At 59.0% G+C, this 27942-nt stretch overlaps 2 protein-coding genes and 1 pseudogene across 2 annotated transcripts; 1 reads left to right on the plus strand and 2 right to left on the minus strand.

The window, feature by feature from the left end:
* Positions 1-61: 61 nt before the first annotated feature.
* Positions 62-22595, minus strand: ABCA7 (ATP binding cassette subfamily A member 7). The gene is made up of 50 exons (XM_059489497.1): positions 22531-22595; positions 20966-21230; positions 20757-20850; positions 20469-20610; positions 20263-20390; positions 20077-20198; positions 19537-19731; positions 19368-19457; positions 19061-19286; positions 18836-18975; positions 18643-18759; positions 18334-18513; positions 18046-18254; positions 17785-17961; positions 17397-17619; positions 17085-17306; positions 16786-16990; positions 16602-16718; positions 16053-16224; positions 15781-15912; positions 14987-15126; positions 14773-14910; positions 13856-14067; positions 13021-13093; positions 12588-12790; positions 12437-12485; positions 11891-11953; positions 10818-10963; positions 10617-10741; positions 10443-10541; positions 9502-9697; positions 8899-8993; positions 8673-8705; positions 7793-7898; positions 7629-7703; positions 6778-6947; positions 6532-6709; positions 6331-6446; positions 5944-6088; positions 5734-5857; positions 5513-5645; positions 4269-4389; positions 4108-4170; positions 3925-4031; positions 3466-3607; positions 2390-2524; positions 1587-1690; positions 869-961; positions 555-792; positions 62-481 (listed from the first exon to the last, which is right to left on the minus strand). The coding sequence occupies exons 2-50, from the start codon at positions 21029-21031 to the stop codon at positions 341-343; spliced, it is 6720 nt and encodes a 2239-aa protein (XP_059345480.1). The 5' UTR covers positions 21032-21230; positions 22531-22595; the 3' UTR covers positions 62-340.
* Positions 1728-2364, plus strand: LOC132084548 (NADH-ubiquinone oxidoreductase chain 2-like; annotated as a pseudogene).
* Positions 22596-23240: 645 nt separating the features above from the next.
* Positions 23241-27905, minus strand: CNN2 (calponin 2). Its single transcript, XM_059489649.1, has 7 exons — positions 27786-27905; positions 25809-25930; positions 25442-25508; positions 25225-25362; positions 24977-25093; positions 24362-24508; positions 23241-24285 (listed from the first exon to the last, which is right to left on the minus strand). The coding sequence occupies exons 1-7, from the start codon at positions 27846-27848 to the stop codon at positions 24019-24021; spliced, it is 921 nt and encodes a 306-aa protein (XP_059345632.1). The 5' UTR covers positions 27849-27905; the 3' UTR covers positions 23241-24018.
* Between the last annotated feature and the right edge of the window lie 37 nt (positions 27906-27942).

Genomic DNA, 27942 nt, shown 5'->3' on the forward strand with positions numbered 1-27942 from the left:
GCTGTGCCCCCACCCTGTCCCCCAGCGAGGGCGGTGGAGCCCCCCGGCAGTACCGCAGGTTTTTATTGAATTGCTCGGTTACAGCAAGCGGGGTCCCAAGGCCAGCCCCAGACCCCCCATCCAGCTCAGCCCCATGCAGGACATCAACCCCACCTCGGGGAGCCGGCGCCAGCTCTGTCCTGGCACTCTGACCCAGCACCCACTGTCCCGTCAGATGGTGGCAGGATGTGCCCAGGCCTCTTCTGTGCAGTTCTGGGGGGCTGCAGTACCCCAAAGCCCTGTGATCCTGGCTTGTGCTGCTGTCACAACCAAGGAGGGTCCATGGGACACCATGGCCCACTCAGACAGCGCTCTCCTGGTAGCTGTCATCCTCCAGGAACCTGCTCAGTCTCCTCCCAGGGTTGGGGGCTGCATCCTGTCCTGAGGCTGTCACCTCCCCGGCATCCCCATCGCTCTGCTCCTGGGCAAAGTGCATGAAGACCTGCAGGAAGGGCAGGATGAGAGATGGCACCACGGGTCAGGGCCACCGCACCCTCACACCGCCTCCCCTGTACCTGGTCCAGCGTGGTCTGGGACACTGAGTAGTCCTCTATGTGGCAGGAGCCTCGGTGGGCGGCCAGAAGGCTGAAGACGGCGGCCAGGGAGGTGACACGGGCAGGGAGGTGGTACTGCAGCAGCCCCCCGTGCTGCTCCCGCAGCACAATGCCAGGGAAATGCTGCTGCAGCAGGGCCTGCACCGCTGCCGGGCCAGGGCCCCCCGCCCGCACCACCACCGTGTACCCATCCCCAAACCTGCGGGGAGAGGGGACACTGTGAGCGCTGCCATGGCCACCACCCTCCGGAGACCCCCTAGCCCCCCACTCAGTACCTGTTCTTGAGGTGCTGGACGCTGCCCAGGCAGCGGAAGCGGCCGTTGACCATGATGGCCATCCTGGTGCAGAGCGCCTCGCACTCCTCCATGCTGGGGGGACACGTGTGAGCCCCCCCAGGGCAGAGGGACACTCTGCTAGCCCATAGGGGGGTTATGGGGTGTAGCAGACTCCGTGGAGGGCTGAGACTTAACAGTAGGAACTGCTGAGACAGCAAAATAAGCTCCTGTCTTCTGACCAGTTTGTCTCTGTAACCCCATAGGTCACTTTTTCCCTAACCTTTACTATTGGACAAGTTTGGATCTTCCTATACTCTATAAAAAGGGGCTGGTTTAGCCCATTCGGCTGTTGCTGGAACCATTCACAGACCCCTCAATAAACCAACACTGTGGAACTGCCAGGACCTCTCCTTCTCCTCTCTTGCTGTCTGGCTCTGCCCCTAGCCTATGGGGTTATCAGCTCTCTGAGGATTTCAGCTCATGCTTGCTGAAATCCTAAGAGAGCTGATAATCACTAATGAGCTGAAAATCACTTAGCTTGCCAAAGGTAGTAGCAGCATAGGTATTCGCACTCTGTCTCCTGCAGGGACTGAGTTATCTGGATAAGAGCTGCTTTGCTTGGGGTTAAGCCAAATCTGAGGGCTGTGGGGGCTTGGGGGAGACCAACGACCCCCCCACTTTAACAACGGGGTGCTCCCCTTTGTGGGGACTCACTCACCTGTGGGATGTGAGCACCACGGACCGTCCATCCCGGATCACACCAAGGATTCGCTCCCACAGGAACCTCCGGGCCTGCGGGTCCATCCCCGTCGTGGGCTCATCCTGCAACGGGCCCAGGGTCAGTTGGTGCCCCCTAAACCAAGCTGCTGCTTCTGCCCTTGTCTTATTCTCCAGGGTAACCAACACATGGCATACCAGGCAGTGAGACATCACCCAACTTACCCACCCAGCGTCCTGCCTGATCCTCACCTCAGCAATCACAATAAAAGCAGGACTAGTGCCATTCTACTTCTGATTCCCAGAATTACTGCAAGGCTCTCCTCTCACCATCGGCCTCTTCCTATCCACCATCATAAAACTCCCCCCAATCACACCTCTCTACATAACCTCACCCTCACTAAATCCTACTCTCTTAACTATGTTAGCTATCCTCTCAGCAGCCCTAGGACGGTGAATGTGTCTCAACCAAACACAAATCTGAAAAATCCTGACCTTTTCTTCTATCTCTCACCTAGGCTGAATAGCAATCATCATCATCTACAACCTTAACTCACCCTCCTCAACTCCTACCTGTACGCTGTAATAACTGCAACCGTCTTCCTCACCCTAAACACAAAGTCTTAAAACTACCTACCCTAATGACTGCACAAACCAAAATTCCATCCTTAAACGCAACGCTGCTCCTAACCCTGCTCTCCCTTGCAGGGCTCCCTCCCCTGACAGGATTCCTGCCGAAATGACTTATTATCCAGGAACTAACTAAGCAAGACATGCTGTGGGGCCTCCCAGTGCCCCCCTCACCAGGAAAACAACGGGGGGACAGCCGAGGAGGGCGATGGCCGTGGAGAGCTTGCGTTTGTTGCCCCCGCTGTATTTGCCCGCCGGCCGGTCGGCGTGTGGGGCCAGCCCCAGAGCGGTGATGCCCCACTGAGCCACCTGTGAGAGACAGAGGGGTGAGGCTGGGGGGTTCCCCATAGCGTGGGGAGGACAGGTGTTGGAAATTGCAATGCAAGATGTTTTCTGTTAACGTCTGTATGGCAGATTGCCTTTTGTCAAGTGGGCAGATTGCTTTACTTCTCTCTTTGAGTGACCACATTCACACCTCCCTGGAAGGGGACATCTGCTGATAACAGGTATTGAATGTCACTGCATGGCTGATAAGAACTACAGCATCCCATTGGGAGATGTGAGCCCAGAGGGAGGAGCCAAGCATTCCTGCCTGGATATAATCTGGAGATTCTGGAACACCAGCCAAGCATTCCTGCCTGGATATAATCTGGAGATTCTGGAACACCAGCCAAGCATTCCTGCCTGGATATAATCTGGAGATTCTGGAACACCAGCCAAGCATTCCTACCTGGATATAATCTGGAGATTCTGGAACACCAGCCAAGCATTCCTACCCAGATATAATCCAGAGGTTTTTGAGACACCAGCACGGCTTTCTTGACTGGATTCCCCAGAGGAACAGCATCTGTGTCTTCTTCCACTGGGTCTTCAGAGGAAGAAAACATCCTTCCCTACAGATCCCCTTTGCTCCAACAGAACCACCCCTAATACTGTAGGAGGGCTGCAGCCACAATTCCAATGGGACTGCTGCCAACACCCTGACCCACAGGGTGTCAGGTTGGGTTCTGACTCTGTCAGTGTTGTTCTAGTTTACTGCATTGTTTATTTTATCCTTTTTTTAAAAATTTTTCCTATTAAAGAACTGTTATTTCCTGCTCCCATATTTTTGCCTGAGAGCCCCTTAATTTAAAATTTACAGCAATTCAGAGGGGTGGGGAGGGTTTACATTCTCCATTTCAGGGGAGGCTCCTGCCTTCCTTAGCAGACTCCTGTCTTTCCAAACCAAGACAACAGGGAACAGGCCTTACCCTGGGGGTCTCCTCCTCTGGGATGCCACGCAGGCGGCTGTAGAACTCCAGGTGCTCCCGCCCCGTCAGCAGGTCTGTGATGGCGTCAAACTGGGGACAGTAACCCATGTGCTGGTGGACAGACTGGAGGTCGGTGAGCACGCTGTGGGATGGGGACAGGTCAGCGCAGGATGGGGACAGCTTAGCATGGGGCAGGGAGAGGTGAGCATGGTGCAGGGACAGGTGAGAACGCTGTGGGATGAGGACAGGTGAGTATGGGACAGGGACAGGTGAGCATATTGTGGGATGGGCACATGTGCCAGGGATACTTTGGGAATAGGGACAAGCAGCTTCAGGGATGAGGATGAGGATGAAGCAGGCTGCAGGACAAAGGGCCAGGAAGAGCACAGAGTGGACAGAGATGATGGCTGTGGGGACATGGAACGGGATCCAAGCCATGGAGCCCCTGCATTCACCCACCTGTGCCCCTTCAACCAGGCCTCCCCCAGCGTCACCTCCGTGTCCCCTGTCAGCATCTTGAAGGTGGATGTTTTCCCAGCACCGTTCACCCCCAGGAGGCCAAAGCACTGTGGGGGCAGAGCAGGCTCACTGGCAGCCCTGGCCCTGCCCACAGAGCTGTCTGTCTGTCCGTCTGTCCCTCACCTCCCCAGGGGGAATGGCCACGCAGAGCCGGTCCACGGCCGGAGCCTTCCTGCGCCGGTACACCTGCATGGAGCAGAGGTGACACTGGTGCTCCCTCCTGCCTCTGCCAGGGGTCCTGGGGGGGCTGGAGCTCACAGCAGGGTCCAGCCCCACCCACCCACCTTGGTCAGGTCCTTCAGAAGCAGGAGGTGGCCGTGTGGGGGGATGCTGCCCACCCTCGCCCGCTCCCTGGCCACGTCCTGGTCCTCATCTCCCAGCGAGGGCAGCTCCAGAGCCCGTGGGCTGTGGGAACAGTGGCAAGGGCACATCCAGGGCTGTCCACGCCCTTGAGCACCCCCAGGGTACTGTGTCCTGTTCTGTATCCAGTTTAGGAAGAATGTTGAGACACTTGAACACATCCGAAGGAAGGCAACAAGGCTGGTGAGGGGCTTGGAACATAAACCCCATGAGGAATGACTGGAGGAGCTGGGGGTGTTTAGCCTGGAGAAAAGGAGCTGGGGGTGCTCAGCCTGGAGAAAAGGAGACTCAGGGGTTCCCTCATCACTCTCTGCAACTCCTGAAAGAGCCCAGCCCCACCTGAACTCAGCCACCTTTCTCCAGGCAGCACTGACACAACCAGAGCTCACAGTCTCAAGCTGCGCCAAGGGAAACTTAGGTTGGATATTAGGAAAAAGTTTTTTTATGGAAAGAGTGATAAAGTACTGGAATCATCTGCCTGGGGAGATGGTGGAGTCACCATCCCTGGATGTGTTTAAAAAAATCCTGGATGTAACATTCAGTGCCATGGTTTAGTTGAAGTGTTGAGGCTGGGCTGGATTTGATGAGTTTAAAGGTCTCTTCCAACCTGGTGATTCTGATTCTCAGGGATTCTGGGATTATGTGATTCTGGGATTCTGTGATTCTGATTCCCAGTAATTCTGAGATTCTGTGATTCTGATTCTCAGGGATTCTGGGATTATGTGATTCTGGGATTCTGTGATTCTGATTCTCAGGGATTCTGGGATCCTGTGATTATGTGATTCTGGGATTCTGTGATTCTGATTCCCAGTGATTCTGGGATTCTGATTCTCAGTGATTCTGGGATTCTGGGATTCTGATTCTCAGTGATTCTGGGATTCTGATTCCCAGTGATTCTGGGATTCTGGGATTCTGATTCTCAGTGATTCTGGGATTCTGATTCTCAGTGATTCTGGGATTCTGGGATTCTGATTCTCAGTGATTCTGGGATTCTGATTCCCAGTGATTCTGGGATTCTGGGATTCTGATTCTCAGTGATTCTGGGATTCTGATTCCCAGTGATTCTGGGATTCTGATTCCCAGTGATTCTGGGATTCTGATTCCCAGTGATTCTGGGATTCTGGGATTCTGATTCTCAGTGATTCTGGGATTCTGGGGTTCTGCTCACCCCAGGCGCAGGAAGAAGCGGTGGTACTGCAGCAGGAGGGTGAAGAGGAAGAAGACAATGCCCTCGATGGCCATGGCAAACATGTTCTTCCCTGCCAGCTCCCAGGAGAGGGGGGACACGAAGCGCTTGTCCCCTGCAGGCAGCAAGAGGGGCTGTAGGAACAGGGGACCCCTGTGCTGGGCTTTGGGGAGGGGGAGCAGCCTTGACACCCCCAGACTCACCGAACCTCTCAAAGGCATCAGCCATTGCCTGGTTCTTCACCATGTCAATGAGGCCTCGGCCCAAGCAGAAGTGGGGGAAGATGAGGAAAACCTTCTTCAGGACACGGTTGATGTCGTTGAGGTTCTGATGGGGCAGCAAGGAGAGGGGTGGGGAGCTGGCACTGGCATAGCATGGAAGGAATGAGGGGTGCAGAGCATCCCAAGGCTCACCTGGTCCACAAAGAGCTCCAGCACAAAGGTGGCCACGCTGCCGTTGATGCCAATGAAGAGGTTGATGCAGGTCAGGGCCACGTAGGCAGTGCTGGGGATGCTGAAGAGGAAGGAGGCTGGATACATCAGGGGGGTGATGGACCATCTGCAGGGGGCACAGCAGGGCCTGGCTGAGGTGCACATCCCAACTTGGGGGGCTTGAGAGTGCACCAAACCCTCCCAAGCACCACAACCCCTCACCCTGGCTGCCCCCAGCCCCACAACCCCCTCCATCCCAACCTGGGGGGCTGAGAGTGCACCCACCTACCCAAGCACCACAACCCCTCACCCTGGCTGCCCCCAGCCCCACAACCCCCTCGCCCCTGCTGGGCTCTGCTGCCCCATCACCCGTAGAGCAGCAGCAGCAGCACCAGGGAGGGCAGGTTGGCCGAGGACACGTAGGATTCCTGCTGGAAGCAGAGGAAGATGAGGATGACCAGCAGCGCGGGTACCAGGTAGTTGCACTGAGGGGGTGGAAAAGCAAGGAAAGGGGTCAGGGCTGGGACCAGACCCTTTGGGACTGATCCCTGTCCCCATCCCCATCCCCACCATGTCCCAGGCGAAGTTGCCCAGCCAGTAGGTGATGGGCTTCATCCCGCTGACAAACTGGAGGTGCTTGGCCTTGCTGACCCTCTCCTCAATGAGGAAGACGACGAAGCTGGCCGGGACGAAGGACATGGCAAAGATCACGCAGATGGAGACCAGCACATCCACAGAGGTGGCCATCCTGCCAAGGAGGGCACGGAGCTCAGCGGGAGCCAGAGGGGGCTGCGGGACCCCCGTGCCCACACTCACAGGGCGGCCTCGCTGAGCTGCTCCTTGGTGAGGTTCAGGGGGTGGTTGGTGGCCGTGATGCCGAAGCGCGCGGGGTCGGTGCCGGGGGGCAGCCGGGCTCGCAGCAGCCCATTGCTGGCCACGTTGAGGAAGGAGACCATGGCGTGCCAGCCCTTGTTGTTGAACCAGACCTGCAGGATGGGGAGGGTCGGGCAGCTCGGAGCCCCCCAGCCAAGCTGGCACTGCCCCTGGTTGTGGCTGCAGCTCCCACTCCCACCAGGAGCATCCCCACTCCCCACCGAGCTCCAGCCATCCTCAGTCACCCTTGAGGGGACACCACTGCTGTCACAGACATCCTTTATGAAAAATCCTTTCCTTAGGATTTTTCCTCCTGAGAAGCTGAGAGACCTCAGGACCAAAATGTAAACAATGATTATCTGCTGCTGTGGAATGCAACAGGTGGATCTTTAATTAGTCCATGTTAGATGTTTAGAATTAATGGCCAATCGCAGCCCAGCTGGCTTGGACACAGAGCCTGAGCCACAAACCTTTGTTATCGTTCTTTGCTATTCTATTCTTAGCCAGCCTTCAGATGAAACCTTTTCTTCTATTCTTTTAGTATAGTTTTAATGTAACATATATCATAAAATAATAAATCAAGCCTTCTGAAACATGGAGTCAGTTCCTTGTCTCTTCCCTCATCCTTAACGTAATATATCCTTTCTTAATGTAATATATATCATAAAAAAATAAATCAAGCCTTTTGAAACACGGAGTCAGATCCTCATCTCTTCCCTCATCCAAGAACCCCTGTGAACACTGTCACCTCTGCCACATCCCTGCTGCCCCCTGCTCCCACCCCTCAGGCCCACCTTGACGTTCCTGCGGGCATCCAAGCCCTCGATGAAGCGGCTGAGGTTGGCCAGGAGCCGATCCGAGGGGCTGCCCTGGGTGCAGGAACACACACGGGGGGTGAGGAGGGGTCTCCCAGCACTGGGACCCCCAGAGCTGAGCCAGGGGCTGAGTCCTGCTGTACCAGGGTGATGTTGAGCAGCACACAGAGCTCCAGCACCGCCTGATCCACCTCTGCTGCTGATGGCAGGGCCTGGGAGCTGCCAGCACCCAGGGAGAAGCCGCCGTACCTGCAGGAGAAATGGAGCTCCCAAACCTGCCAGAGAGACTCCCAGGAGCTGGGCTTGAGGATCCACGTGGGTCCTTCCCACCCCAGGAAATTCTACAGTTCTAGGAAACCTGGCACCCTTGTGGAAACTCAACCCTCCACTCACCCAGGTGCCAGGTAAGGGACACACAGCAAGGGGCTGAAGGCACCTGGATGAAGCCTCTGCCCAGGTGATAGGAAAAGGTTTTAAAATCATGAAATTCGGGGAATTAGAAAGAAGCTAGACTTAGTGGGGGTCTGGAAAAATGTTAAAAATAGACTCTGAAAATGTTAGGCTTAGTGTTTGCCAGATCATGTGAAATTGCACCCGTGTAAGCAGTGTATGATAAATTATATAATTGTTAGATGTGATGATTGTTTAGTAATTAAATATAATTATTGTTTAATCCTAGGAAGAATCATGAGAAACTATGTTAGAAGTTTGAGGGGGGCCACGAGGAGCCCGTGCTTGGATGAAATCTATGTATACAATAGAACAATACAAGTTTAATAATGAACATGAAAGTTATATAATGATAGAATATAAAAACACGTTCATCCCAAAATTTGGGAGGAACATGTCAGATTTGGGTTTGTACCCCTGACACCCAGAGCTCTTCAATAAAAGCACCTGCATGTAATCATTCTCGTGATTATGTGTTTCTGAATGCTGACACAGGGACCACTCAGGCTCTCCCCAAACCCACCAGGGATCTCCTGTCTCCCTCCACCCCTGGCTATGCCAGGCCCAGCTCACCTCTGCTCATTCACCCACTTCTTGTTCCTCAGCCTGAAAGAAATGAGGAGGGGGCAGTCAGAAAGAGAAAATCCCCATGGGGACATTAGGGCAGCACCTGCCCAGCCAGCCACATGTCCCCAGCAGTGTCCCCTCCCTCCAGGTGTTCCCTTGGTGTCCCCACATGTCCCCAGCAGTGTCCCCTCCCTCCAGGTGTCCCTGGGGTGTTCCCAGCCCCAGCACTCACTCCTGACGGATGATTTGGGGATAGGTCTTCACCAGGTAGTCAGAGATGTTCCTGCCTGTCAGGTTCTGAAGGATGTCCCCCGTGCCCCTCTGCACCTGTGGGATGGACAGAGGGGCTGGATGGACACCCAGCCCTGTGGCATCCTCCAGAGCATCACCATGTCGCAGACATCTCTTATGAAAAATCCTTTCCTTAGCATTTTTTTTCCTCCTGAGAAGCTGAGAAGCCTCAGGAACAAAATGTAAACAATGATTATCTGCTGCTGTGGAATGCAACAGGTGCATCTGTGATTGGTCTCATGTGGTTGTTTCTAATTAATGGCCAATCACAGTCAGCTGGCTCGGACTCTCTGTCCGAGACACAAGTTTTTGTTATTCATTCTTTCTTTTTCTGTTCTTAGCCAGCCTTCTGATGAAACCTTTTCTTCTATTCTTTTAGTATAGTTTTAATATAATATATATAATAAAATAATAAATCAAGACTTCTGACACATGGAGTCACGTCCTCATCTCTTCCCTCATCCTCAGACCCCTGTGAACACCCTCACACACCAGAGCCAGCACTGACAGAGCCCTGGGGCTGCCCCTGCCTGGCTGGGGTTACCTGGGGAGGTGGGAGCCCCCCGGCCCCCTCGGGACACTCGGGCAGCATCCTGTGTGCCCCTGGCCCGCTGCACTGGCACGGTGGGGATGGCTTTGCCCGTGTCCAGTTCCCATGCTGCAGCACCTCCAGCAGGGATGGGGGGACTGAAGGGGTTGAGAATCCATCAGGATGGGAAGCTGGGGGGCACAGGCCTGCCCTGGGCACCAGGAGAGAGAAAGAGAGAGAGAGAAACTCCCATTACCAGCCTGGTGTGAGCCAGGGGCACCGGGACCCAGCCAGCATCACACCGGGTGGCAGCGCTGCTCCATGGGTGTGGGAATCCACAAAATTGCAGGGTTTGGGGAAAGCTGCAAAAGGCAGGCCCCAGAGACAACAGAACTGTGATTGGAGCTAAGCAGCAGCCATGAGATAGGTTCAGCAGAGAAATTATTTAAACTGTAGAAAAGCAAGGATAAATAGAACAATGGTCTGTGTATTAACGCTTGTCTAGAATAACTCTCTAAGCTACAGAAAAGTTTATCTAGCGAGAAATTAGGAAGGTTGAAGCTTAATAATGGAGCTCTGGGCATTGAGGCTTACAAGTGGGTATTGTATTTGAAATAAGCAAGCATTGTTTAACCAAAGATAGGTGTGCTTGTAGTGGTTGGATAGAACTACTGTCAATATAGAATATATACTATACAGATATAAATACTGTCAATGTGCTTTTGCTTTGTGTGATCGGTCAAGAAGCTTATAAAGTGAGCTGTAACATTAAGTTTTCTATCCTGCTGCCTAGATTGTGAGCTGCTAGCATCTTTCCATTGTCATAACCATGTAATGAGACTGATGCTGGGAAATAAAACAGCTCCACATTCCACAGCAGTTCATGATCTGTCAGTAGCCCCCTGCGGGCATCAAAGGGCACTGAGGAGGGGGCCAAGCCAGCCCCGGACACTCACCCCTTCCCCTCTTCCTTCATGCATTTGGTGCCGAAGCCGGGCTCGGCCAGGAGCGCCTCCAGCAGCCGCGCTGTGTCGGGATCTCCTGGAGCATCGTTGCTAAAGGGGGACACGGCAGTGAGCTGGTGGCACTTGGGGAGCGGGGACACGGCGGGCACAGCGCTGGGGACACACCTGAAGAAGGTGAACTGCTGCCCGTACATCCAGGGCTGCAGCTGCAGCGGTGGGTACCTCCCGAAGGGCGGCACGATGAGGCTGAAGAGCAGCGCGATGCACACGAACACGGCGGGGAGGACGATCTGGGGAGCCCGGGGTGGGGATCAGGGTTGATTATAACCTGACCCTGCCCCATCCCCTCCCTCCCCTCGGCCTCACCTGCGCCAGGAAGCCGCGGGTGCTGCGGCGGGCGTGGAGCATCCTCTTGGTGAAGAGGGCGCGGAGCTGGCGGCAGGTGAGCGCCCAGCCCCGCACCCTCCCGCACGCCGGGCCCCGCAGCAGGTCGGTCTCCCGGGGCTCCTCTGCTGCGGGGAAGGGAGGGATTTGGCAAGGGAGTCGTGCCAGGGGGGACAGGGGAATGGCAGGGGTATCCTCATACACCCGCAGGGACGGGATGCTGCAGGCAGGAGCCCCAAACTGCCCCCAGCCCAGCAGGGATGGGATGCTGCGTGCAGGAGCTCCAAGCCCCCCAAACTGCCCCCAGCCCCCCCAAACTGCCCCCAGCCCAGCAGGGATGGGATGCTGCGTGCAGGAGCTCCAAGCCCCCCAAACTGCCCCCAGCCCCCCCAAACTGCCCCCAGCCCAGCAGGGATGGGATGCTGCGTGCAGGAGCTCCAAGCCCCCCCAAACTCCCCCCAGCCCCCCCAAAATGCCCCCACCCCAGCAGGGATGGGATGCTGCATGCAGGAACCCCCAAACAGCCCCCAGCCCAGCAGGGATGGGATGCTGCATGCAGGAGCCCCCAACCCCCCAAACTGCCCCCAGCCCCCCCAAACTGCCCCCACCCCAGCAGGGATGGGATACCGGGAGCCCCCAGCCCCCCCCAAACTCCCCCCAGCTCCTACCTCGCCGGGCTCCTTTGGCTCAATGTAAAGGAGAGGAGAGAGGGGTTAAAACCAGTGCCCACCCCCCAGTGCAGAGCTGGTGCCCCAAACCATCACAGCCCCCCCAGAATGGCTGTCCCAGTTGTCCCTCAAGAGTTCCTCCCCCTGGGATTTCACATCCCATCCCAAATACTGGGCAGAGCTGGGCTTCCCCAAACCCATCCTCACCCCAGACCTTTGCTCTGGGGACACCCCAAAACCGGGGGTGCACGAGGGTCCCCGAGTGTCCCCCAGCTTGAAGGGATGGACAGCTGCCCAGATGGACATGTGCCATCACCCCAGCCCAGGAGATGGAGGTGGGTGGGGGTCTCTCAGCACAGCTCAGGGGTCCCACTGCCCCTTCCTTACCCAGCTCTCCATCAGCCACATCCCCATCTCCCATCTCGCCAGGGACTGCTCCTTTCATGGTGCCTGGAAAAAGGAGGACAAGATGCCAGGGCAGGACTGTCACCCTGGTTTTTTTAAGATTTTCTAAGCCTTCTGATGTTGACATTCTTGTAGTGAACTTTCTCTCACACACTTCCTGTAAATAACTCATTGTTTTGAATTCTTTGATGGAGGAGGAGAAAGCTGATGGACTGTTGGTTTGTCCAGTGTCGTTGGAGAGGTGGCACTGCCACCCTCCAATCCACTGCCACTTTTACAAAACTGTAAGTGCTAGAGTAAGAAAATAAACTTCATTTTTTTCTTCACCTTAAGAACAGTGGTGGCACTTGCGTTTTTTCGTGTCCTATAGTGACACAGGACCAAGGACACCTGGATCTGCATCCATGGTGCCCCCAGCTTTTGCAGGGTGCTGAGGACACCCCACCCCTCTTCTCTGAGCTGCTGAGCACCTCCCCAAAACCCCCTGCACCCCAGAGCTCAGCTCCAGCCAGCACTGAGAGGTTTTACCTGCGGTGCCAGCGTCCAGTGCTGTGTCCTCAGCCACCTTCAGGAATATCTGGGGGTGTGGGAGGCTTGGTGTTAAAAACACACCACCAGAGAGGGAAACCCTCTGCTCACAGGTACCCCAGGAGCCCCTTGAGCACAGCCCCCCTCGTACCTCCTCCAGGGTGGTGTCAGAGATGCCGTAGCTGGAGACCCCCAGCTCGCCCAGGCGCGCGTCCAGCTCGCGGAACAGCTCCCCAAAGGCCCCATCCCTGGCCCCGCTGTAGGGCAGGACAAACAGCACCTCGTGCCCGATGTCCTCCACCAGCCTGGAGCCAGGGACCAGCTTCTGGATCAGCGCCGACAGCTGGGCCACATCTGGAGGGACGGGGAGGGCTGGAAACCTCAGGGGAAGGAGCCACTGGCACAGCTGGCACAGCTCCGTGTGCCCAGCCTGAGGGTCCCCAGGGGAGATGGAGGGGATGGAGACCCCCTTGTGCACCTCCAGGGAAAGGGGGAGAGGGGGCACATGCACCCCCAGCCCCCCTGGCTGATGGGGGATGTTTGGGGAGCAGCTGGGGGTGACATTGAGGGGACAAAACGCTCACCCACGGTGCTGGCATCACTGCCCCGCTCGCTGCCCAGGCCAGTGTCACTGCTGTGCTCTGAGTCACTGCCATCCTGCAGGAAAGGGGGGCTGGAGGCTGGCACCCCACAGCAGCACCTGGCTCCCAGTGCCTCCCAGTACCCAGGACAGAGATACTGGTGTCACCCTGATTTTTTAAGATTTTCTAAGCCTCCCGATGTTTACGTCCTTGTGGCAAACTTTCTCGCACACTTCCTGTAAATAACTTATTCAGAATTATTATTTAACTTATTAGAATTATTATTAACTTATTTAACATTTAAGAATGCTTTGCATTCTTTTGTGAGGAGGAGGAGAAATCTGATGGACTGTTGGTTTGTCCAGTGTCACTGGAGAGGTGGCACTGTCACCTTCCATCCACTGGCACTTTTGAAAAATCTATAAACGTTGGAGTCAGAAAATAAAGTTCCCTTTTTTTCACCTTGAGAGCAGCTGTGTGTTGTTTCATGTCCTATAGCAACATGGGGGCACCTCACATCTGTGCCAGTGCCCTGGGGGTGTCGCCCTGATTTTTTAAGATTTTCTAAGCCTTCTGATGTTTATATTCTTGCAGCAAACCTTCTCACACACTTTCTGTAAATAACTCATTATTTTGCATTCTTTCATGGAGCAGAAATCTGATGGGCTGTTGGTTCATCCAGTGTCACTGGAGAGGTGGCACTGTCACCTTCCAATCCACTGGCACTTTTGAAAAATCGATAAATGTTGGAGTCAGAAAATAAACTTCCTTTTTTCTTCACCTTGAGAGCAGCAATGTGTTGGGCTGCCCTTTGGGGGGACGATCATCAGGCTCCCACCTTTTTGGTGACACCGGGGACGGTGCCGGTGCTGCCGCCTGTCCCGCTCCTGTCCCGCTTCACCAGGGTGAGGTGGTATCCCGTGCCAAGCCTGGCCTTGAGGAAGAGGGGGGACCCACAGCAGCAGAGCTGGCCCTGGGAGATGATGGCAGTGCGGTCCCCCAGCAGCTCCGCCTCGTCCATGTAGTGGGTGGACAGGATGATGGTGCGACCTGGGGACCAGGAACAGGCTTGAGCCCCTTGCTGGACCCCCCCATTGCAGGTTGTCCCAGGCTGAGGGGGCTCAGAGGGTGAATTTGTGTGGGAATCTGTAAAATTAGAGGGTTTTAGGAAAGCTGCAAAAGGCAGGCCTCAGATACAGCAGAACTGTGAGTAGAGCTAAAGCAACAGGCATGAGATAGGTCAGAAGAAAAATTATTGAAACTGTAGAAAAGGCAAGGGCAAATAGAACAATGGCCTGTGTTTTAATGCTTGTCTGAATAGCTCTCTAAGCTGCAGAAAAGTTTAGCAAGATATTAGGAGGGTTAAAGCTTAATAATAGAGCTCTGTGCATTGAGGCTTACAAGTGGGTGTTGTATTCGAAATAAGTAAGCATTGTTTAACCAAAGGTACCTGTGCTTATGGTGATTGGATAGAACTACTATCAATATAGAATATATACTATACAGATATAAATACTGTCAATGTGCTTTTGCTTTGTGTGATCGGTCAAGAAGCTTATAAAGCAAGTTGTAACATTAAGTTTTTTAGCCTACTGCCTAAATTGCGAGCTGCTAGCATCTTCCCATTGTCATAACCATGTAATGAGACTGATGCTGAAAATTAAACAGCTCGAAGCGCTTTCCCAGCAGCCCCGTTCTGTCCGTGTCTGTAAATATCCCCCCTTGCCAGGTCAGATTTGAGGCTCCCGGCCCCACCTTTGCGGTACTTGAGCAGCAGCTCCCAGATGCTGCGGCGGGAGAAGGGATCCACGCCGGCCGTGGGCTCGTCCAGGATCACCACGCGGGAGCCGCCCACGAAGGCGATGGCCACCGAGAGCTTCCTCTGCATCCCGCCTGCAGAGGGACGGCGTTGTGGGGGCTCCGGGCCATGGAGCCCCTGCCAGGCACCCAGCCCGAGCTCTGCACGCACCAGAGAGGTTCCTGGTCTGCTCCCGGCGCTTGTGGGGCAGCCCCGTGTCCTGGAGCAGCTGCTCCATCTCCTCCTGCACCTGCTGCTCCGAGAGCCCCTTCAGCCGCCCGTAGAACCAGACGTGCTCCTCCACCGTCAGGCTGTGGGGACAGGGGGGAAAGGCAAGGTGAGGGGTGTTGGGGGAGATGAAACAGGAAAGCCTGATAAATATGATTGTCTGGCAAAAGATTTTGAGAATATAGAAGCTATAAGGGAGATTGAAATGAAAGCAAGATTTGAGATCTCTTAGTTACTGAACAACGGGAAAACAATGATGTGCCCGGCTGAAGGCAATCCCCTTCTGATGGAACAACAGCCTCTGCTTGCAGACAGGCCCAAGGGTCAGAGCAGACCCTGCCAGCTTGGCAGAAGGGGCCCAAAGAGGAGTTTTTAGGGTTTAAAATGTAGCACAGTATGGTAATGTAATGATTCTTAGAGGCTGTATGGAAATGCTGTAGGATTTGTGTCTTGTACTAGATTGGTTAGTGAGAATCAGAATATTCAACACAGAAGAAGATTTATGGTATTGTAACGGGAACCTCACTCTCTTAGCTCTTGTCTCTTAGCCCTCTTACTCCTTTTACTCTCTTACCCTCTCATCCTCTCTACCTCTCTCTTCTCCGAGCTGTGCCTGGCAGCTCCCAGCAGGGCCCTGCACCCAGACCCTTTGCAATAAACCCCAAATTGCACGACCTGGCACAGGGATTGAGTGGACAGCCCAGCATCACTCCCCACACCGCCCCAGCCGTGCCTACATGTCGAAGAGCACGTTGTGCTGGGGACACATCCCCATGGATTTGCGGATGCTGTCGATGTCGGAGCGGATGTCCCAGCCCAGGACGTAGGCAGTGCCCGAGGTGGGGGGCAGGAGGCCAGTGAGGATGGACCTGGAAGGGGTGAGAAAAGCGGGTAATGGAGCACAGGGGCAGCAAGGCTTGGGCCAGGGTACACTGTCCTGTGTGGGGACAGAGTCAGGCTCAGCTCCTGTCCCCAGCCATGGCCACGCAGCCCCTCTGGGGTGGCTCACATTGTGGTGGTCTTTCCAGCGCCGTTGTGGCCCAGGAAGGATGTGATCTGCCCCTCGTAGAAGTCCAGGCTCAGCCCGTTGACGGCTGCACGGCCGCTGCTGCCATAGACCTTCACCAGGTTGCGGATGGAGACGCCGGGCTGGAGATCAGCAGGTGGCTCCTCCACCAGCACTGGAAGCCACCAAGGGGTCACATCCATGGCCAGGACCCCTTTGGCAGCGACCCCAAACCTCCCCGACAGCAACCCTAGAACCCTCTTGTCAGTGACCCCAAAACCCCCTTGTCACTGACCCCAAAGCATCCCCAGCAGTGACCCCAAAGCCTCCCCAGCAGTGACCCCAAAACACCCCAGCAACTCTGTTCCCAAAGCACCAGCCCTGTCCCCAAAGGTTTCCCCAAAGTTGTCCCCAGCCCTGTCCCCAAAGGTGTCCCCAGAGATGTCCCCTTGCCATGGGGTGCAGGACCCTCCTCTGGGTTGACAGCCTGGGCTGGAGGGCTCCATGGCCACTGCCCTCAGCCACGCAGCTCCAGGGTGGGCAGGGACTCACCTTGGGGTGCAGTGTGGGAGCTGCTGTGGTACAGGGAGTGCCCAGATGAGGATGACTCCCCAAACCAGTAGCTCTTCAGGAAGGGGAAATTCCAGGGTTTCGGGATCCCGTACTGACCTGCAGCAGAAGGGGTTAACTGGGCCAGGGCTGAGCGGCAGCTGGGGCTCAGGGGGGCTGCACTCACCTGGGAAAACACCCTCGATGTACCAGGTGGCCAGGCCATAGAGGACAGCATCCAGCAGCAGCAGCCCCATGGCTGCAGCAAAGCTGTACGGGTCTCCTGGCACGGGGCTGGCAGCCAGGTTGTGCCACTGGATGCCCACCCCTTGCTCCTCGTAGAGGGAGAAGTAATCACAGCCAAAACCAAAGGCCACGGGGGACAGCAGGCTCTGAGGACAGCCAGAAAGGCAGTGAGGGCAAAGCCTGTCATGGGGGCAAACCCAGAGCAGCAGGGGCAGGGCAGAGGGGCAGCCCCCAGCTCACCACAAGGACACGGAGGGGGAAGGTGATGTAGTCACGCCAGGCCACGCACAGCACGTAGGGCAGGTACAGAGAGAAGTAAATGATGCCACCGCACGCCGAGGCCAGGTTGGCACGGGGGAAGAAGGTGCTGATGAGGAAGCACTGGCTGATGGTGGCCACTGAGAAGGTGCCGAGGAAGAGGAAGATGACTGCTGGGTCGCTGTAGGGCAGGATGTTTCCCAGCTGTGGATGGAGGCAGGTTGGAGCCTGTGGATCTCCCAGCCCTGATGTTCCCTGTGTCACCCATGCTGTCCCCTGAGACCTGCAACCTGCCTTGAGGATGAGGACGAGGAGGGCAGAGCTGAGGAGGAAGGGGATGAAGCTGCTGAGGAACCAGCTGAGCCAGAGGATCCCGCTGCTCAGCCCCATGGTCTTCATGGTCTCCTTGAGACGCGTCTCCTTCTCGTGCACCACCCCCTTGATGATCATGGCCACAGAGTAGATCCAGGCCAGAGTCATGAAGAGAGGCAGCGAGCGGTTCAGGACCCTCAAGAACCTGGGGAGATACCACCAGACATTCCACCCTTAGCTCCACACTCCTCTCTTGGACCAGGGACATCAGGCTATGACCAGCCCTGTGCCACCTCCCTGGTGCAGTGATGCTGCAGCAGGGGGATCACCCAACTGTCCCCAAAGGGTCTGGGGCTGCCCCTCTACTCACACATCATCCACGTAGCAGGGGTAGGGCATCTGCTGGACGTAGATCCCAGTCTGTGGGGCAGCCCCAGTGTGCACCCTCACCACCGCCTGCTCCACCAGGTCCTGGATGTACACGAAGCCCCCCCAGATGTAGCGCAGGTCACTGAAGGGGTCAGCAGCAGGGCCTGGGTCCCAAAACCTGGGGGCAGAGCACGGTGCTGGCACCAGGGATCTCCTGGCAACCAGCACAGGGTGGCCATGGAGACAAACAGCATCCCCCAACCTGTCCTTGATCTTGTTGGTCCTCGTGACGTCGTCGATGTCCATGCGGATCTTGTAGCGGACGTGGGGTGGCAGCCCGGGGGCTGTGGCATTGATGGGGGGCTGGAAGACCACTGCTGCCCAAAATTGCTGCTCCTCCAGCAGCTCCAGGGCTCGGGCTACCAGCTGCTCCTCGGTGGCCACTGCCTCGATCTTGTCCAGGCAGACGCACTGTGGGAGGGAGGGCAGGTGGGCTCAGCGGGCACGGGTGGTGCAAGGGGCCAGCCCTCCACAGCAGGGTGACACAAACCTCCATGAACTGTGACAGCGTGCTCAGAACTGCGTCCACATCAGCGTACACCTGGTGCCAGGTGAGGCCTGGTCCCCCTGCTGGCCCCGTCAGGAATGTGACCAGCTCTGGCAGCTTCCAGGAGGTGCCATTGAGGAACCCATCCAGGATCTGGGCTGTGCTGGGGGCCAGCAGCAGGTCCTGCAAAGCAGCAGGGTATGGGAGGCCATGCAGCCCACCCTGCTGCAACTGCATCCCACCCTACTCAGTGCACCCCAGCACAGCCCATCCTGCACCCCACAGCAATGGCAGGAGTCCGGGCTCACACACCTGGAGCACCTGCATCTCCAGGCTGCTGTTGAGGAGGGTGTAGATTCGGGGTCCCAGCTCCTGCCAGGCACCCCCCAGCTCCCCCAGCACGGCCAGCTCCCGGAAGGTTCGGTTCACCTGTGTGAGGAAGATGAGGCAGGTTTAGGATGAGACCCCCCCCAAACCACTGCAGCCCCCCACAGCCCCCACTCACCTCAGCCATGACGCTGTCGGGGCCAGGCCCAGGTGGGGTGTACAGGATCTTCCCCACAAAGAGGGGCTTGATCCCCCTCCAGAAGATCTGTGACAGGGGGCTGGACTCCAGGCTGCGCAGCAGCTCCCTGCAGAAGGGACCTGGGGGTGCAGAGCTGAGCCCTCACCACCAGCCCCCCACCACCAGCAGCCCCCCACAGCCCCTGGCTGAGCCCCCCACACTCACTGGTGCTGCCCGAGGCCGCGGGTCTGTGCTCTGAGCTGTTCCGGTCCAGGAAGGCTTTGACATCGTTGTCCTCGTACCAGTTGAGGGAGGGGATCCTGAGCCCCCCGCCCTCGGGGTGGCCACAGGCGATGCGGGACAGGGCCCTGAATGCACCCGTGCTGCTGTTGGGGGCCCTCAGCCCCACAATCTCCTGACGCAGCTCAGCCAGGCTGGGCATGGAGGAGACCTGTGGAGAGTGGGGTGAGAGTGGAGAGCGGCAGTGGGGGACAGGGACACGGTGGGATGGGCAGGGGAATGAGGGCTGTACCTCCTCCATCAAGGATGCTGCATCCCGCAGGAAGCTGCCCAAAGCTTCCACAGTGCCAGCGATTCCGCCCAGCTCTGAGCTCAGCTGCTCCTACAAGGGGCATGAGAAGGGTCAGGGGAGGCCAGGGGTCTCTGCCTCCTCCCAGCACCCGGCCGCGCTGGGGGCTCACCGCCAGGAGCCGTGGCAAGTCCATCTGGGCGAGGAAGGAGCCCTCCATGGCACGGAGCTGGGAGCTGGGCAGCGCGCAGAGCTCTTGCTGCAGGCTCCGGGTGGAGTTGGCATCGCTGCCCACCAGGAATCCCCCCAGCACCGAGGCGTTGCAGACCAGGACCTTCAGCGGGAGGCGAAGGCTCGCCAAGGAGAACTGGAAGGAGAGGGGCAGTCAGGATGGGGGCACGGGGAGCGGGCACCGGGAGTGAACATCGGGAGTTGGCACCGGGAGTGGGCACTGGGAGCGGGCACCGGGAGTGAACATCGGGAGTTGGCACCGGGAGGGGGCACCGGGAGTGAATACTGGGAGTGGGCACCGGGAGTGGGCACTGGGAGTGGCACCGGGAGTGAACACCGGGAGCGGGCATCAGGAGTGAACACCGGGGGTGGGCACCGGGAGCGGGCACGGGGAATGAACACCGGGAATGGGCACCAGGAGTGAACACCGGGAATGGGCACCGGGAGCGAACACCGGGAGCGGGCACCGCGGGACACTCACGATGCGGGGGCTGAGCCGAGCCCCCATCAGCTCATCCACCAGCGCCGGGGGCAGGGATGTGTTGGCCCGCAGGAACCGGGAGAAAGTCTCGTCCTCTCTCAAGTATTCCCTCACCGGCAGAGCTGGGGGAGCAGCGGTCAGACAAGGGCTCTGGCACCCCCGGCACCTCCCGCTCCCGGTGCTCACCCCTCCGCTGGTTCCCGCTGTCCCGGAGCCGGCGCAGGGCGGGCAGGAGCCGGGCGAAGCTGCTCAGGAGGCGCTGGCCGTGCCCGCGGTGCAGGACCTGCCGGGCTTCGCTCAGGAGCCGGGACACGCTGTGACACGGGACAGGGGACAGTGAGACCCCCGCCCAGCCCCGCTGTGCCCCGCAACTCCCCAGCCCCGCCGCTCACATGGAGCCATCGAAGTTGCCCACCACGCCCGGGGCCTCTCCCGCCGTGGGGTGTCGGAAGCACGGGTTGTTCATGTTGCAGATGATGCCCTGCAGCCAGGGCAGGGTCCCCGCAGAGGGCAGCGCCTTGTTGGGAAAGTGGCCTGAGGGAGAGGGAGGCAGGTTCAGGGGGGCACTGCGGGACCCCACACACACACCCGAGCACGCTGTGACCGCCTCCCGTGTTTGTCACCCCGGTGTCACCCCGAAGGGCACACAGAGGGGGCTCAGCTGGTTCAGGGACACTCACACTCATGCTGCTTGAAGGGCGGGTGGGATCGCCGCACTGAGATCAAGATAAGGAAGAGGAAGAGGGGCCACAGGATCTCGATCGCCAGCTGGATCTGGGGGAGACGCGAGGCTGGTGGGCTCCCGGTGCCCATCAGCGTCCAGGGCTCTGCCTGCCCCTGTGCCAGGCACCAGCGGCTCGGGGTTGCCCCACCCCGATCGCCCACTCACCCGCTGCCGCCGGCGGTAGGTGAAGTTCTTCCAGAGCAGCAGCCCCAGCTGGGTGCCCACGGCCATGGCTCGGTCCGGCTGAGAGCAGGGGGGCAGCCCCGAGCTGGGGGTGACGATCGGGCTCTCACTTCCTTCTGCTTCGGGGCTTATCACAGCCCGGGCACGGTGCCGGGCACAGCGCTGAGCTCCGGGGCCGGCAGCAGCCGGACGGCATTCCGGCCGCAAAGCTCCTTTGCGGAGCTAAAGGCTCAAATCACATTCTTTCCTAAACCAAAAGCAGCAGAATAGGGCATGAGCTCTGTCCGGGAGCCAGGAGCACGATTCACTGCCCATGCCGGCACCCCAGCAACGAGCTGGGCAGCCCGGGAGAGGCTGAGACCTGCCCGTGCCTCAGTTTCCCCGTGAGAGGGATGTGGGTGGGGCTCTCATCAGCCCAGGAGCGGAATTGCTCCGGTGCAGCGGGCTCGAGGGCGAGCTCGGACACCCGCATCCCTCTCTGCCAAGTTCCCGGGAATTCACCCACCCCTGGAGCGGGGCCAGCAGCTCCGGGGCCCGGCAGCAAAGCTCTGCCAAGGCGGCTCCGTGACGAGCCCGGTGGCGGCGGCGGCGGCACGACCCAACCCGCCGCGTTCCGCCCGCTGCACCCGCCCTCGCCCCGGGGAGAACCGAGCTCCGGGGCGGCTCCCCGGCCACCGGGAGCCCCGGATTTGCCCCTCGCTTTGCCCCGGGGCCGCGCACTCACCGGCGCCCCGCGCTGCCGCCGCCCGCCCGCGCCCGGGGCTAAGCCGGGTCCCGGGAGCAGGCGGGATAAACGGGCACGGGGCAGCGGGATTAGGATCCCGGCTGGGAAATCCGCCTAATCCGCCTGCGGGGCCCGACACGAGTGGGTCCGGGGGTAGATTCCTCTAGGGATGCACCGGGGTCAGCTGGGGTGACACGGAGAGGAAGAAGAAGCTGCGGGGTGGGGGTGACACGGGGCGACAGAGGTGTCTGAGTGTCCCCATCCGCTGGAACCGGAGCGGAACTGCCGGTCCGGGGGAGCCCCAGCCCCGCGGGGAGGGCGGCTCGTTTCGGGACAAAACAACCAGAGAATCCCTGGATCCTCCCGGGGGATCCGCGTGGGAATCTGCTCACTCATCACACGAGGACGAACACGCCGCATCGCTGCACCGGGGAGCTCGGTGGAACTCGGCAACCGCCGGAGCAACCGCAGCTCCCGGTGCCCTCCAAGCCCGCGTCCCCCAGCCCGGTTCGGCCGCACGGAGCCCCGCTCTGGGCGGGGTGCGGAGTCGCCGGGAGGATGTGGGGACAGCCCAGGGGAGACACGGATAACCCAGGGGGAGCGTGGGGACAGCACGAAGGAACGATGGGGACAGGCTATAGGGGACATGGGGACAGTTCGGGGCTGCGATGGGGACGCGGGGATAGCCGGGGGGGGGGGGGGCGGGGTGGCACTAAGAGCTCGGGGGACGCGGGGGGGACGCATCCGGCCGGGACCAGCAGCCGGGACACGGCCCCGCCTCTCGCGTCGCCCCTCGCAGCCCCCGGCCCGGGACCCCCGTTACCTGAAGCTGCTGCGCGGCCTCTTTAAGAGACCCCGCGAATCCGCCGGGCGCGCGCGGGCCCCGCCCCTCCCCGCGCTACAAAGTAGCCGTGGGCGTGACGTCACGGGCTCTTAAAGGGGCAGGCACGGCAAAGGGGGGCGGGGAGTGGGAATCCCGCCCCCATCCCGCCCCATGCCATGCCATGCCATGGATCCCATCTCATCCTATCCCATCCCACTGATCCCATCCCATCGCATGAATCCTGTCCTATCTCATCCCATGGATCCCATCCCACTGATCCCATCCCATCCTACCCCGTCCCACCCATCCCATCCCATCTCACAGATCACATCCCATCCCATGGATCCCATCCCATCCTACCCCATCCCACCCCATTCCCTCCCATGGATCCCACCCATCCCACCCCATCCCATCCTGCCCCATCCCATCCCACCCCATCCCACCCTTGGGAGCCCCACGGGGCAGCACGGCTCTTCAAAACACAACATTTCACCCAAAAAAAGTGGATGCCTTCCCAGACAGGCACATCCAGTCCCATCCCATTAGCATTGTTAATCACTCATTAATTAGCTGCACATCTCTTAACCCCGCAGCCCCTTCCCAGTTCCCTCTCCCCCCACCCAGCACACGCAGCATCGGGGATTTCAGCCAGGTCTGCAGCCCCCCAGGCACAGAGAGACCCGCCTGGGGCTGGAGGAGGCGCCTGCAGCACAGACCAGCTCCCGTTTGTGTTGAAACGTTTGTCTTTTCTTTTTTTTTTTTTTTTTTTCAAATAAATGGTTTCAGTCTGAGAGCATCCACTTTAAAACCACATGGGAGGGGAGATGTGGATGGGCAGGGCACCACCCCGGTGCGGGATGCAGGCGTTGGAGTCAGCCTGGCTCCAGCCTGGGATATCAGGTTGCTGCAGTGCTGGGTGTGCCAGCTGTGCCAGCTGTGCCAGCTCCCGGCCCAGCCCTGCAGCCATCACCGTGGCCTGGAAAACTTGGTCTCTACGAGTTCTGCAAAAAGGGCATTTCCAGCATTTAGAGAGCACACCGGAGCACAAAACTGTGCACACACACGTCCACCCACAAACACTCACAATCCCGAGGTCTCTCCCAGATGTGCTTCCCCCGTGCCCCCAGTCCCTCTCCTCCACAGGGCTGAGGAGGCTCCTGCAGCACAGGACGAGCAGCAGCACCAGGGACAGCCTCTCCTGCTCCTTGCTGAGGGATCCGGGGGCATCCCAGGGGTGTGTGAGAGGTGACACTGTCCTCCCCCAGCTGCTGGAACATCTGCCACCATCCTGCTTGCAGCTCCTGGGGGGAATCGCCTGGGCACCTCTCTACAAACAGGGTCCTTTATTTCCTCGCTCAGAAAAATAGATCCATTTCCAAAGTTTAAAAAAAAAAAAAAAAAAAAGAGTTTGAAAAGAGGGAATGATGAAAGTGGAGGCTGGAATGTGGCTGTTGATGAGATGGTGCGGCTGGGGCGGAGCCATCCCGCTCAGTATCTCTCCTCCTCCTCCTGGTAGTAGCGGTACCCGGGCGGGTCCCCGCTCTGCTCCCCGGCCGCGTTGGCCACCTCGCCCTGGCTGCCCTGGGGGCAGTACTTGGGGTCGTAGATCTGGCGGCCGAGCCCAAAGACCTGCCCGCTCTGGTTGGCACCCTGGTTGGAGCCCATCTGCAGCGACATGGAGGAGTTGTCACACTTCTCTGTGCCCAGCTTGGAATCGTAGATGTGTCTCCTGGTGCCCGGAGCTGTCATGCCCACCTGGAAGGAAGGACAGGATGGAGCAGGGCTCAGCTGTGGCCACCCATCCCTCCCCAGCCCGGTGTGGGGGGCTCACCTGGCTGGCACACTTGTTGGTGCCCATCTGGAGGCTGATGGTGGAGTGGTCCATGGGTGGCAGGATCTGATTTTTGGGGTCGTAGAGGTGCCTCCGGGTGCCATAGGCAGTCATGCCAGACTGGCTGGCACACTTGTTTGTGCCCATCTGACAAAGGGGGCTGGTGAGGAACGTGTGCTGCCCCACACATGTCCCCTCTCCCCCTGTCCCTATCCCTCTCCAGCTGGGGAGCACAACCAGTGCTCCCTAACTCATCTCATGTTCCCCTATCCATGGTGCCCCACATGTGCCCCTTCTCCCCCTGTCCCCATCCACAGCCTGGGGAGCACAGCCAGTGCTCCCTAACTCATCTCATGCTCCATGGTGCCCCACATGTGCCCCTTCTCCCCATCCCCAGCCTGGGGAGCACAGCCAGTGCTCCCTAACCCATCTCATGCTCCCTAACCCATCTCATGCTGGACACAGAGCCAAGATGGTCCCAGATCCCAGGAACACTTGAGGCCTCTCATGCCTTAGGTCCCTCCAGCAATGCCTGGAGCTGTGACAATGCTGAGAATCTGACAGAATTCAGAATTCTGGCCACCCTTTGCCCAGATCCCAGCCATGGCAGCTCACCTGCAGCCCGATCACACACTGCCCAGCCTTCATCTTGGCCTCATCAAAATTCCTCTGCTGCTTCTCCGAGTACTTCACGCCGATGTCCACCCCGCTCTGCAGCCCCTTCGTCTTGGCCTGCCAGGAGTGGCTGTGAGGAAGGGTCCCAAACCCCCCCACCCACTCTCCAGGCAGGGGGAGCTGTGGGATCCCACAGGCATCACCCCAAACCCAGGGTCCCAAACTGCTCATCCTCCTTCTGTGCTCACCATTCCCGCCAGCGCCAGCAGCGACACCTGCACCTGCGTCAGGTTCCCGCTCTCAAAAAGGTCGTTGGCTTCAAAGAGGTCCACGGGGTTCATGCCATAGCTGGCCATGGCCTTGATGAAGTTGGAGAGGTTCTCGAGCTGGGGAGAGGCAGAGGGGTGAGCCCTGGAGGGTGATGGCAGAGGAACAGCAGAGAGGTGGCAGCAGAGCTGCACCTACCTGGTGCCAGTTCTGAGCCGAGCGGTTGATCTTCCTCACCGAGTTGGGCTGCAGCTTGTTCATGAGCCTGGAGGGAGGCAGGGGGACATGAGGCTGTGGCAGGAAAAACCTCAAGGAGCTGCAGGGCAAAGGCTCCTTTTGGGAAGGTCCTGCCCATGCCTCCTTCATGTGGGGCAAATTTCCCCCTCCAGATCCCTGTTTGTCCTCAGGGCTCTCCCCAGACACAGAAGCCCTGGGGGTGGCTCTGGCACACATCCAGCCCACCCTTCCCACCACAAGGGCTGGTGAGGCTCCTTAGTACCCCCATCCCCTCCCAGTTGGAGCAGCAGGGGCTGGGGGCCGTGCTCAGGGACCCCCCAGGACTCACTCGCAGAGGATCACCCCGTCCTTGAGCCCCTTCTGGAAGTCAGGTCCAATCTGTTTTCCTGTCACGCTCTCGATCCACGTCCGCAGCTCAGCCTCCTTCTGTGGATCATACTTCTGGGCAAGCTGGGGGACAGTGAGTGGACAGCTCAGGCAGGGCCCCATGTGCACCCCAAACCCCTCATGGGGACATTCCCCCCCTCCCTGGTATGGCAGCAGGGACAGGAGCATGAGGGTGATGCTGCCAGCACACACAGCGGCTTGTGAACCATTCCAAAAGCATGAGAAGGGGCTGCCCATGGGGTTAGGGGGGAGTGACCCCCTGGATTTGTCTCTGCTGTTTGCTGGAGCCCGTGGGAGCTCAGCTGTGAGCCCCAGGGGTCTGGTGGGAGCTCAGCTGTGAGCCCCAGGGGTTCTGGCCACAAGATGCTCTCCCTTTCCCTTCTGGCGAGGCCCAGCCTCCAGCACAGATTCCTCCCTCACCGCGGCTATGCCAGGAATGTGGACGTCTCCTCCCAAATGCAGACCAGCTGCCAGGGCCAGCAGCATCTCTGTCGTCTCAGCCTCTGACCCACAAGGGAAGGGAAAGTTCTCCTGGCATAGGGAGGGAAGGGCCTGGAAACCCAGAGTGCTGTCCTGCCCCAGCACAGCCCCTCTGGTGCTCAGCTGGCACCTGGGGGTGGCCCCAGAGTATTCACCAACCTCCCACCCATCGTGGTCCTGTTATGTGCCATGAGTTCCTGGGGATCCTGGACACAGGGGGACACTGGGATGGGCACAGCTGGGACACTCCAGCTCCAAGTGGAAGCTTGACCCATGCAGATCACCCTCGTGACACCACATGTGTCCTGCCTGTGGGGCTCTACAGTCCCACCCGCAGATTGTCTGGAGTGTGAGCAGCTGAAGCCAGTTCCCCTTCCCTCCCCACGGCCAGCCTGAGGATTTCCCAGGGCATGGGGAGTCCACAGTGGACCAGGGCTCCCACAGACTGGGAGCATGTCACTGGTCCGACTGGTTCCCAGTGGCTGATGTCACCTGCATCACACACACCGGGGCAGTCGGACTGGCTCACGTCTTGCTGAATCAACACGAAGCACCAAGGGCCCGGTGCGTGTCACCCTCTCAGCTGGGGCAGCCCAGCCCCGGGCAGGCCGGGGCTCATCCCATCCCTGCTCCCGTTACGAAATGCAAATCCCAAATTCCCGTAAGGAGCCACCACATCTCGCCACCACTTGTCCCTTCTCCTGCCTGCCCTGGAGCAGAACACACTCAAACCACCGGCCACCAGCCCTGGGGTGACCGCGGCTCGATTTCTGCCCGCCGAGGGGTGCAAACAGCGCACCCGGAGGCTCCCATCCCTCCTTCCCCTCCCGGGGAAGCCACCGGGACCAAAACCGCATCCCCAGAGAAAACCGCGGGGATGCTGAGGGTCGGAGCATCCCGTACAGCGATGTGGAGCTGCGGGGAAGTGAAGCAGAAAGTGGAGGAGCTTTGTGGAGCTGGTCCGGAGCCGCGGAGGACCGAGGAGATGCCCCCAGCCCGGGAGTGACGGGAAGGGATCCCCGCGGTTTGCCCGGGACAGCGGAGCCACCGCACGGGAGGGACCCAACCGCGGTCCCCAAACACGTCCTGGGACCCTCTAGGCAGGTTCAGGGCACCCCGAGACTGAGAGCCCAGCTTCGGTGTCCCCAAGCCTCAGAGACCTCTGAGTCCTTCAGTTCCGCATCCTCCCGGGCAGCCCCGGATTTCCATCTTCCCGAAATCCCCCAACTTCTCCGCTCCTGGCCGGCTCTGCAGTCCTGGGGCATACCGGATAAACCGCCGCCTCTCCAGAGCCCGGGATGCAACCGGGACGCCCCAGCAGCACCGGGATGCTCGGCTCTCCCGGGCCCCAGGAGCGCCGGTGGCTCCGGTATCCCCCGGCCCCCGCTTCACCCGCGCCCGGTGGTCCCGGCACCGCCCGGCCCCCACCGCGGCTCACCCGGTTCCTGACTTCGGCGGAGAGCCCGTAGGACGGGCCCTTGTTGAACTGGGAGCTGCTCATGGCGGGGAACGGAGCCGGTACCGGAGAGGGGAGCGGGCAACGGGGCCGGTACCGGAGCGGGCTCGGGCGGGGCGGGGCGGGGGCGGGCCCGGCC

Source organism: Ammospiza nelsoni, chromosome 27, assembly GCF_027579445.1.
Source record: "Ammospiza nelsoni isolate bAmmNel1 chromosome 27, bAmmNel1.pri, whole genome shotgun sequence".
NCBI classification, from domain to species: Eukaryota; Metazoa; Chordata; class Aves; order Passeriformes; family Passerellidae; genus Ammospiza; species Ammospiza nelsoni.